At 38.3% G+C, this 12,644-nt stretch overlaps 1 protein-coding gene across 1 annotated transcript in view; it reads right to left on the bottom strand.

The window, feature by feature from the left end:
- Window positions 1–12,644, bottom strand: part of LOC149022764 (putative triglyceride lipase) — a 140,173-nt gene that overhangs the window by 114,911 nt on the left and 12,618 nt on the right. Inside the window, exons 3-4 of the mRNA XM_089150700.1 lie at window positions 11,113–11,194; window positions 4,448–4,515 (exon numbers count right to left, since the gene is read on the bottom strand). Coding sequence (XP_089006826.1) covers window positions 4,448–4,515; window positions 11,113–11,194 — 150 coding nt within the window. The remainder of the gene's footprint in view (window positions 1–4,447; window positions 4,516–11,112; window positions 11,195–12,644) is intronic.

Below are 12,644 nucleotides of genomic sequence, written 5' to 3'. Positions count from 1 at the left end.
ATGAAATTACAACATTTAATCAAATCAGGAAATAACTTAGATAAGACACGGAAAGGAACTTGGCCTAAACTACGATGCCACTGTAACAAGGTAAAAAGAGTAGGAGAAGTGGAACTAAAGGCCATAGATAAAAAGTTGATGGAGAACCATCCAACAAATAGAGCCCACTTGTTGTGTACCACTACCAATCGTATGCCTCGCTTCTAGGTCTTAGAACACATAGTGAGAAGGAAAAAGAAGTTATTTTGTAGTTCATATCCAGAGTAAGGTTACTATTGGATAAAAGATTAGCAGAACACTTAGGAACATGCAAAAAAGAAGATAAAGGGAAGGTGCACAAATAACAGATCCCTTTCTAGAGATAGGAGAAATAAACCCATTAGCAGTTCAAACAACCTGAGTCAAGGGAACAGAAAAATAATTGCATAAGAATGAAACAAAGAAGACAAACCAATCATACGGTCAATTATCCCAGAGTCGATTATCCAGGAATGATAAGTCGAATTGACATTGTGACAACCGAAAATACCCGTGGAAGACTATCTCGGAAGGAGAAACTATAGAAAAGGTGACATTTGCACTCGGAGTTGGCGCAAAAGAGGTCACATCAAGCTTGGTCATCAACTGGCGTAGGTGCTAGAGCTTGTCAAAGGAGAGAGGTGCTGGATTACTCAAGGTGTCAAAATTAGCATGATAAGCAGAAGCTTGGTTTCCTCCCAATTAGCACTTCTTCATCCTCCACCTCCACTGGAATTTTCTGGATGACCATACAACTTCCAACACTTGTCCTTGGTGTAACGCTCGCGACCACGATATTCACATTTTAACTATTGTGCAAGAATCACTTGTATTGGTCTTATTACTATTTGCGCCAGCCACCAAAACAGATCTGTCAGAATTCAGATGTTTGAGTATGGAATAATTAATAGTACTGCCGCCACAAATTTTACTGCTGCCTTACAACAAGTTATTTCAGAGCACAAACCACTTGTATTGGTCTTATTACTGTTTGCGCCAGCCACCAAAACAGATCTGTCAGATGTTTGAGTCTGGAATAATTAAAAGTATGGTTGCCACAAATATTACTGCTGCCTTACAACAAGTTATTTCAGAGCACGACCTACACCTTTTAAATAAGGGGAGTTTGGATTATGCATATGCTGACTTACTAGACTCACTGCATCAGCAACGTATGGTCAAGTAAAGGAAAGATATATCCACTCCCCACAATGCACTGATGGCTACCATCCATGGCTCCCCATCTTTGCTCTTCATATGCATGTTCACCTCAAGTGGAGTATCAACATCCAAGCACACCAGTCTGTAATGGAACATCTAGGGGATAATTACGTGGAGAGAGGAAAACTGGGCAACTTTGATTCCAACAAAGTACCCCAACTGCCCCAAGTCTTTGATCTGAAAATCCTAACCTAAGTAGAATTTCAACTTTGCAATCTTAGTCGTGTCACTCCAAATCATGGTTCAAAAACCCTATCATGGCAGCCCACTTAGTGGCAAAAACCAAGTTGGACTATGATCTTGGAGAGATTGTTGAGTTAATTCTCAGTCTACCAACTTGGTTGGACATCTCAGTGTGTTTTTTATAGGGAATATGTTTGAAACGTGTTGTATTTACCTAATTGGGCCTTTTGAACACAATGGCAATGCTTTTGTTTTTGCATTTAATTTACTTAAGATTTCATTCATAAATAAGAAAATACCCGTATTTAAATTCAATAAAAATAGTTAAAAAAATAAAAATCTAAAAGGAAAAGGGAAAGGAAATCCACCCCAGAGCAAGAGGAAAACTAGATTTTCCACAATAGGTGCAATTTACAACTTCTCAATGTTGGTTTTCTACCAAATCTACAAATTTCTAAATCTTAATATGGTAAAACATTGCTAAAAATACATTTACATTTACAAAGATTTGCACACACCAAATAAAGTTTAGCAAGGATACAATTTCTTCAATATAAATCAGACTTAAGCAATCATAGATTTGTTCAGTAGCCTTTTCGCAGAACTTTTCCATCAAGTCCAACATATCCTCTGGTAGATGTAGAGATGGTGTTATTTCCATCAATCATGGTTTTAGGTTGAAAAAGCGCGTAAATCTAGGAAAAAGACTTGAGGGGATTGAAGAAACAACACAAGAGGTCCAATAAATTATCGATAGGGAAACAAAACCATGAAAAAGTCGATCTAACACAAACACTGATTTAGAAAACAAAACAAAATTTGATTTTTTTCATGAACAGGTCTCTAAGGACATTATTTGAGGATATCTGAAAGATTGACCCCCTGGCCAAACCATAAAGTGGGTCCCTAAGGCCCACCCAATCAAGCTGACCGAATCCCAGTCCAGGGGTATTTTGGTCATTTTTGGCTTTTTTTCACTTCTGGATTAAATTTCAGAATTTTAGTAGAGTCTCAGTCCATTTTAAATTCTTGTTTGAGTTGGTTTCTATTAGTTAACTGGCGAATAAGACAAGACTCTTTTACAAAAAGGGTTCCTATCTTTTAGGAGTTTGCTTTTGATTAGAATTTGTCATTTTGGGTTTTTTTCGTTTATTTGGTTGTTTGTTTCAATATGGGATCTTAGTTGGTTCGATAAATTTCTTATAGAGTTAGTTAGTTGGATAAGGAGGTTCCTTTAGTTATCTAGTGGGATAAGGAACCTAAGTTAAAGTCAGTTAAGAGTAGAGTTTGATTTTGTTTCAAAGTTTGTGAAGGCTATAAATTCTCAAGCCTCACACAGAATTTGGCAGTTTTTTAATGAATAAAGATAATTGAGAGTTTCTGGCCAAGGAGGTTTGCCAGGGTTCCCTTCAGGGGGATCCCGCAGTGGTTAAAGTTACTGATTTCAGATCTTCTTCCACAGCTCCTGCGATCCCAGCTTCTGTTTCAGTCTTCAAGCATTGATTACAGCAAGGAACAACAAGCATACAATCTGCAGAATACAGCCCAAGCCATTCCAGGACTTTTCCAATCCTCCCCTACCCATCGCAGCTCTTCCTTTTCTTCCCCTGTTTCTGCACAACCCGAGAAACCCGCCCTCTGGCATCACAGCCCACTTAGAGCCCCTTCCCTCCCCTGTTTAGGTCTGGAAACCCTCCCCCACCCTCCTACGACTCCCCTGGAGTTAATCCCCCACCTCCCCAGCCCCTGGATGCCCCCTAAACCCCTTCCCCCCCCCCCCTCTCTCTGTGCTCCATTTTTGGCAGAAAACAGAAAACAGAGAAAATTAGGAGAAACACACACACACACACACAAAAAAAAAGAAGAGAGAAGAAGAAGAAGAAAACATAAAAGAAAGAAGACAAGAAAAGAGAGTTTTTGAAGAGTCCCAAACCCTTCCCTAGAACATGATCCAACCCTGCAACTATTTCCTTCTCATCCCATAGGAGTTTTGAAACCTTCCACACTTCCCTGGATCCTTTAAATCAAATTTTCACCTCTATGGATGTTCCCATAGCTTACCAAAATTACCAAACCCAAACCCAAACCCCTAGATTTACCCTAAATAAGGAAATTCTGAAATTTCATGGATCCCATCCTCCTTGGTTTACCATCAATATCTCACAGGCCAGTAAGGAAGGGAAGGACCTCCTAGCAAATTAGCAATCCATGTAGACTTTTGTGGAAGAAACAACAGATGATAAGGTGATGAAACTTGCTGAGAAAGAGATTCCACAAAGCAATATTTTAAGTACCTTGGCTCAATCATGAACAAAGAAGGTGATAGAGGATGATCTCCCAAAGAATTAAAATATGATAGAGAAAGGCGAGGATCCATGTACAAAGGGAAGTTCTACAAGACCGTTGTACAATTAGTTGGGGCATATAGTGCAGAGTGTTGAGTTGTTAAGAAGCATCACATAGATAAACTCAATGAAGCATAAATGAAGATGCTAAGATGGATGAGTGGCGAAAGCCGCGAAACTAAAACGGCAAGTAATAAATGATCATATTAGAACTGGTTTGGGAGTAACTCTAATAAATGATAAGCTACCATAAAGTCAACTAAGGTGGCAGGATCATGCTCAATGGAGGCCTTTAAATGCCCCTGTATAGAAAAGTGATTTAATCCATATTGAAGGGACTAGAAGAGCTATATGAAGACCTTAAATAACCTTCAGAGAAGTGGTAAGAAAAGATATGCATGGCTTAGCTCTTGTATATAGTATATCCTCAAATAGAGCTTATTGAAAGGCGAGGATCTATGTAGCTGGCCCCATTTTACTAAGATACGGCTGCTTCTTGTTGTTGTATATATTCTATTGTCGCCCAGGGGACACTTAGAATTACAATAAGTTTCCTATATTGGAGGCCAGTTTTGCATGACCCACTTTTTTCTCCCATTGAATTTTCATTAACTTGACATGAATATTAGTAATGAAGTTTCTAGCATTTCCATTACAGAATTGGAACACCAATAACTTACCCCCATCTAACCTTGCTCTTGACAACTTGTCCATCAAACTGCATAACCACATATGGATCACTTGTTCCCTGTACAAAAAAATCAGAAGTTGAACTAATAAACCAATTATAGAAATTATATAACATGCCTGTTTGTAAACCAATTACAGAATTTATATAACCTGCTTGTACCAAATGGTCAACCAAATCAACATCTAAGATATCTAGGAAATTCTGCATTAAAAGGGGATAGGGGCCAACGCAGAGCTGTTCTAGTGGTTGAAACCAACACCTCTTAGTGAAGAGGTCGTGGGTTCGACTCTTGCTGAGGCAAATTAATATCCCAATCCCCCGGCTTAATAAAGCCCATTTGTACCAAAAAAAAAAAGAAAGGGGATAGGGATTTTTTTTTTTTTTTTTTTGGGGGGGGGGGGGGGGGGGGAGAACAAAGATACCCATGAGATATGATGTGGTACATTAATGGCTTCATGGAGGGAAGGTTGAGTTGTACATTAGGGGATACAAGGAATCAGAAAAATGGGAGCAAGGGTATGGGTGACAAGATGAAATGATCAAAGTATTTCAGTCATGTCCAATAGAAACTCATACCTACAATTTTGTCAGTGTGCTATATTTATGCAAAATTGTTTTCCAGGTAGGTCAAATAACCTTTCAGCCACTTGGAAGGGAGTGTGGCAAATCAGACAATTTATAGATATGGAGGCACCCAAGACTCCTACAGTACTACACCTTATCATAGCCTATTATGGAATGGAATGTTTTCCTTGTAATTTTAACCAAGTACTCAATACTATTCCACGTTTGTTTAATATGTATTAATAGACTGTACTATGGTTAATGCTAAACACTTAATGTATATAGATTAATATTAGGTTAAATGACATGCACCCTCTTAGTAGGCATAATGACCATTACACTCTTAATATGCATGAGACAAAGACCTTGCTAATTTTCAAGGATTCTGCCAATATTGTCCATTCCATTAAGTTGTCCGTTAAGGGTCATGCTGGTGTTTATATTTTCATTTAAACCCCATAATACCCCCATCCATAACCTCAAAGAGGTAGGTGAAGGAATACCCCCTAATCCATCTTCCTTTCTCCAAAACCAAAACCTCTCAGCTCCACCTTGCATTGCCACTTCCACCACCCTTTTCTGCTGCCCCCGCAACCAAAACCCATCTAACATACTCGAGAAGGTTAGATTGGGATGGGGTTAAGGTGGGCCGAGGGTGAAAGGTTTGGTTTGGTTTGGCTTGGGGCATAGAATGGACCAGGGAAACAGGAGAATAGCCTAATTAATAGGAGTAATGAGGTCCAAGGGTGAGAAATGAAAAGGCAGGGGAATAATAGGGGCTGGGGTCGGAGTTAATGGGAGGAAGGTTTGAGGAACACGAAAGAAGATCGCAGGAGGGAGCACAGTAGAGGGTCTTGGATAGAGAAAAGCAGATGTGGCTTTCGAGTTCTTTAGGAACTGCATCGCAGAAGATTGATCTGTTAAGTGGGCGTACTCAAGCGTATATAAAAACAAGGATGATCCCACAAACAGCAATAATTTTCAAGGTGTCCCCTTCCAAGTTCCAACATCTTAGATTGTCCAGCATCATGGCAACTATTCTCACAGCCAATGCAGGATCCAATACCCCCTCCCCCGGCGAGTAGGCAGATCAGAAGAATCATACACATGGAAGGACTTAACAGCAATGAAGGGCTGGAGTTGGAGTGTTGAATGACTCAAGCCATTTGAGATCCGTTCCGAGCTACCCTCTCCACCATGGTTCAAGAATTTGATCTTGATGACCATCTTGGTGGGTAGAAAACCGAGATTATGGCAAGACCTCGTCGAGATGCAGCCTTTTTTCCAGACCAATTTGAGCCAACTCAGTGACTGAAATGGGTTTTAGGGTCAGTTTGGGCTGGAAATTGGTACTTAGCCTATTTTAGGCCTTCTAAGCACAATGGTAGCCTTAGATTTATGAGAAAGCAACACAGAGGTGAGATCCAATTCAACCCTAAGTTCCAAAGTAGTGCCCTGAAAAAAATGAAAATGCAGATTCATAAAACATGAAGTACAAAACCATGACTTAATATAAATGAATACACTAAGGTTTAAATTCAAACAAAACATCGAACACGTTCACGTGACAACATCAATGTAGATATAAGTCACATCATGAGAGTACAAGAATAATAAGACTAAAATCAATAAGGCACTAAGCAGCTCCTCTAACTCCTGCTCCACCAGCTCCAACAGGTCCTGCAGCTCTTCTACGTCGTTGAGCTTTAGCCAACTCAAAACAATACAAGTTTTCAACTACATTCCAGAACCACAGGAAGTTGTTGGTGGCACTTCAGGGTATTTGCATAAAATCCAAGCAAGTGTAGCCTGAAACTTGTTTGATCTCCAGCAAAAACTTTACCACAATAATTACACATTGTCTTTTGTCTTCATGTATCCATCAATTCCATCGGGACTCCATGTTGCCATACAATATTGTCATTCACCATTGTGTAGTAATAGGAAGTAAGGCCTAGGAAGCAACCTATACACTAAGTTGGAAACCATCATATTCAATGCCTAGGTGAAACAATTAAGATACTTGTAATATGTTAATCAAACTATCAAAGTGTGTATTCAAAGTCCAAACCTTGTGTTGAAATGTGGAGAGGTGGTGACTGGTGAGTGTCACTCAACATTCTGGAACATCAAATTTTGAGAATGTCATCTCGTTCCTGTAATACCTATCATGGGCATCTACATTGCACTATGTCATATGATCTACAAACAAAAAGAACAACAACCTGGCATAACCTCTAATAGTAGGCATCTGAAAGCCAAACTCCAATAGGTGGGGATGAATTCCGGAAGTAGTCACTCAATAAACCACCTCCACTGTGTCATTTGATACTAGGTACAGTTGGCTTCAAAAGGAACATGATGTCCTTTATACTGCAAATAGGCACTATAACCAAAACCTGTATTGCAATTGCTAAATATATACTCTTTGAGTATAATGACAACTTCCAAGGCTGATGATGGTCACTAACAGTGGTGTTGATGCCAATACTTCCCATGCACTCTACCAAATCATGTATGCTCATATCATTGTGCTCCCCGTGAGAGTGGAAGTCATGGTTCCACCTCCTATAAGTAGCACGGCATCGTGATACATATCTTGCATAGCATAGGTAAACTATGACTCATCTATGAATGTGATCATTAAGTCCCCCCCTACCTTCTACTATACTCATACAAAAAATTCAAGGGGAACTCAAGTTTTGACCAAGTGAAAATGGGAACCCTAGGTGGGAAACTGGGAAATTTCGAGAAAAAACTTAGGATTTTTTTGTGCAAGTTTTGACAAGTTTTAGGGAGTATTTTAGGGTGGAACTCCGCATTTAAGCTAATTAGAGTATAAAGAACACATTGCCTGTATTTTGCTAAAAAAATCAATGTAGATATGTCATTCAATGTACATAACATTCAATGTAGAGTTGTCCGAGAAGTACACTATAAACTTAACTACTTAAGTACATAACAATATAACATTCAATATATAATTTCTAACTTCAAAACATCAAATACAAAGTAATTGAATATAAAAGTAAAGTACAACTCAGTGCCAAGAGGAGTGCCTCAGTGGATCCATCCTGTGAGCTGAGTAGTACTATGCATATAACAACCTCTCCTCCAACCAACAAACATAGACATCCCATGACATATTATGCCTATGGTTGTCAAGGTAATCGAAAACTGTAATTTTATAAGTTTGGTGATCAACATGCCTAATATAAATAGTCTGAGGGAATACACAATTTGGATAGGGAAGTCCTCATGGAGGGGGTATTTGTTCTGGTATTTAAGGAAACATGAAAGAAACAAAAAAATTGAAAATTTGGGAACGCTACGAAACTTGCAGGAAAAAGTCCTAGATTTCAACGAAATATCCCAAGTTTCCAACAAATTTCCCATGTTTCCCATGAAATTTGGGAATTCTTATTCTCATGAACCAGCTGGTCCAGCTGGGTTGAACCAGGTTTGAGGTTTCGACAAGTTTCGACAAAATTTTAACAGTTTCGATCGAAACTTGGGATTTTTTCAGTCCCCTAGTTTTTCGTTTCGACGTTCCCAAAATGGTAAATTTCGGTCAAAATTAATTTTGTTCTATGACTATACTAACTCTCTGCATCAGATCTTCCACCCATGCTCATCATCTAATCACCGCTACCACCTATACCATCACCATTGCCGCCTTTGTGACTCGGAGTAGGGGCATCATCATCTCTTGTACTCGATCCACTAGACCACTCAGTAGTAATAAGTCGGCCAGGTGACTCCTCAAATGGGATAGCATGTTGTGCTGCACCCTACTCTGAAGACACATGGGCTTCCTCATCAGCCGGGTCCATAACACCAACAATAATGGGATTAAGCTCCCCTTAGGTTGATCCTTCACTGCTGCACCTTGATCCCTCACCCACCGGTATATCACATCATCTTCTTCATAAAAAAATATCTGCCAACTCAAATCGGTTCACAAGAAGAGACTCCTCACATATCTTTATGCATATGCTTAGTCTTAATCGCATGTTGTAGTGCACATACACAAACTGCTCAAACTTTAGCTTCCGAATCTGAATTTACATGAAGCTTCCCCAGACCCCACAGTGTGGGAGCTTCGGCACTGGGTACGCCCTTTTTATTTTTTTATAAAATACACACTATCTATCTTAAAAAGCTCCACAACATTTGCCAAAATTGCATACATGCTTCCACTAATACTATCCTATTTTTAAATTTAAAACAAAATTTAATTTTTTTAATATTTAAATATGCATTAATTATTTAAATATTTATTAAATACAGAAAAATTACATAATTAACAGAAGAAAAAAAATTTAGATTCAACACCATCACTGCAATATGGTGTCTCAACTCTCACATACATTAATTTGAAGCTCATACATCGACTATACATATACATTTTTAGCAATATACATAATTTACTAAATAATTTTTAATAACAGAAAAATAAAAAATAAAAATAGTAGGAAGAATAAAAAATTAATTTTGACATTACAAATTCATAGATCAACACTCTAAAAAAATAAACATACTTAAATTTGGAAGCAATCTAAGATGATTTAAGGCACAAACAAAACAAAAATCAAAAAATGAGGAAGTTAGTTACTCACCTTGCAAGATTTGAGAAAATGCACAAATGGAGGAGAAAATCTAATGTATGAATGAAATGAAGTTGTAGAAATTAGGTGAAAAGAGGGATGAAAGCAAGAGAAACAAAAAAAAATTCAAAATAGGGTCGAAATGTCCCTGGCGATATCGCTTGACGGTAGGTCGAAAAAATGGTCAAAACTGAAAATTTTATAGCCTATGAATGTATCATTTCAGCTGGATACAGTATCGGGCCTAAATATCATATCGTATCGACCGAAATTTCGGTCAATCCAATACGACACAAGACACTTTTCGTGCCTGTCCTTGTATTTCGTTTCGATTTCAAAATATGCTGGCATTTCGACCGATATTAATGAAATTTCGGTCGAATTTTGTTCCATGGATCCACCCTTGTCCCACCACATGGTAGGTCAAGGAGCGCCTAAACATCACTATTACTATGAAGCGGGAACCTTATCAAATGCGTAAACCATTAAACTAATAGATAAAAGAATATGTTTATAGGTTCCAATTAATGCACTTCCATGTGAATCAAACAAAAAAACTATCACACTAAACATGCAACCAAAGGAGCTTCTCGTGCTTGCTATTAATTACAAGAATAATGAGAAGTACATATATTGAAAGTTAAAAGCATTCTTAGCTAGAATTATATTTAGGGGAAGTTTCTTTCATAAATCTAATAAGAAAACCCTTGTGAAAAACTAGTGGAACACATTAACATAAAGAAGAATCCAGATATAGCTTTGAAACTCCCTAACACTCTTTTTGGTACTATCACCTGTGTGAAGTTCTCTCGGTGTTTACTGGCGTTTCCTATTGCTACTTATGCTCATGTCTCGTGATTGATAAATTTTCTAATATATGCAACTCTTAATTAATGTGAAATTTTTTTATTTATATGCATACTCCAGCTTAGGGGGAGTGTTGATGAATATTACTATAAAATGGCATGACACGTTTACCGTGGGATGCACATGGGCCATGCACATTCTCAGTCTTCCTCCTTTCTTTAGTTTCTTTCTATTTCAGTTTGTTTCCTTTCCTTCTTGTTGTTTGGGGGTCAAGCAAATGTATTTTATGATGGCAATATTTGAAGATATTTAAAGATCTTGCAACAAAACTTGAGGATAATTGAAGATCTCCCTAATCAGAAAACTTTTCAATAATTAAAAAAAGTGCAGCAGGAGAGAGTGGAATCTTGAACGACTCCCTATTCCCTCCTCTGTCTCTTCTTTACCACCATTTCTCTCTTCTTTGTTGTAGACTTTAATCACAGCTTACAACTGTGATAGACAAGATTTTGCTCATGACAATCACCACAGGTTAAGCTAAGAACAAGTCATGTTCCCAAAATATAAACTTCAGATAAGTCATCTTTTCATATACAGTTCAATAAAACAGAACATAGGAATGCCATGTAAAAGAGATTAAGGTTTCTAAACATGGAAATTTAGAGGAAAACCATACCCATGGATCCATGGCTGGAAAATCAACACCTTTTTTCAACTTCAAGAACAATTGACCATCATATACCTCCCAGACAAAAAACCTGCACATAAGAGAATAAAGTTAGGACAGAAATATTATCTATTTGCAAGAGAAGTACTAATAAAATTCATACTCATAAGCACCATTGCAAGAGCTTTCCCATACAGTATGAAACATAATCAAGAAATTCCGGCCTTCGATATTTCAAGCATATCATGCGGTTAAATTTGAAAAGAGCAATTATATTTGGTCCTTCAGTAGATGTAATACCTGTGCCCAAAGTACAGGGTAGTTTGGACTTCTGGTTATTCATTGTAAATTCCAAGTGACAGCAAATTAAAGATCTTAAATATTGATGTATGATCATAGGTACGATGGTTAAATTGACTATTATTTATCATTTTTTCAATTGTTTCTGGTATTAGAAAGACAGAAGATACAGAACCGGCAGTCTCCTAGAACCCAAATTAGGGGAAGGAGATTCCATCAAGAAATGGCATTCCCTTATAACCATTCAAGCCTGCAAACCTGATGTAAACCCCAAATTGAAGGCCCGTCTTCAGAATCAATCAAATTGAATTCAGCAATAAATTAGGGTTCTTAAATTCACATGATATGGTGTAAGGGCTATTTTGAATGATCTAGGGTTTGGGAATAGAGTAAGCAAGGTTCAAATATAGGAAGCTAGGGTTTATCGAAATCTAAATCTGACTTGCACTGCTTTAAATTCAGATTCAGGTTTTAGTGGTTTTGGGAATTTTATAGGGTTTCTAGGGGGTGGGGCTAGGGTTAGGGTTAGTGTTGAAGGTAGAGGAAGGGTAAGGGATGATGAATCCCAAAGAAAAGTTGATTCAGGTGAAGGGTTTGAAAGATCTAGGTGTTAGGAGTTAGGAGGTTACGGTTACTAGGGTTTTGGTGAAGAAGATGAAAGTCCAAAGATTTTAGGGTATCGAGAAGAAATTAGGGATGGGGATGGGGATCGAAAGTGAGGGAAGGGGTTGGGGTAATTGTGCCAAAAGAGTTTGGGATTTGGGTAAAGGAATGGTGGCCTAGGGATTAAGATTTGGGGAAGAAACTATGGCTGCCACAAGAGAGGAAAAGAAGGGGAGGCTAGGGTTGGGGAAGAAAAGCAGGTGTTGGTGTAGGGCTATGATGGGTGACAGGCATTGGGGAATGGGGGAAGATGAGTTAGAGTTGGGGGAGAGAAGGTAAGCCGCAGGATAGGGGAGGGGAAAAAAGAGAAGAGCTGGAGAACAGACGGGGAAGAGTAGGGCAGGGGTGAGGGTGGGGCTTTTGCTTGATGCTAGAGAGAAAATTGAAGAAGTTGCTGAAAAGGAGACAACACCAAGCAGCCTCACATTTCCTCCCTTGGAAACCCACAACACCAATCATGGTACAAATTTAGGTTGAAACATGCGAAATTTGACTGAAATTTGACTTTTTTTTGAAAACCGAAATGAAATCTATGAGATTTCAAAAATTCAAGGTTTCAACCAATACAGGTTGAAACC

The sequence above is a fragment of the Hakea prostrata genome, chromosome 3 (assembly GCF_041222555.1).
Source record: "Hakea prostrata isolate BN-2017 chromosome 3, UWA_Hpros_2, whole genome shotgun sequence".
Taxonomy (NCBI): domain Eukaryota; kingdom Viridiplantae; phylum Streptophyta; class Magnoliopsida; order Proteales; family Proteaceae; genus Hakea; species Hakea prostrata.
The sequence above is the reverse complement of the archived record's forward strand: the minus strand, read 5'-3'. Positions and strand labels throughout refer to the sequence as shown.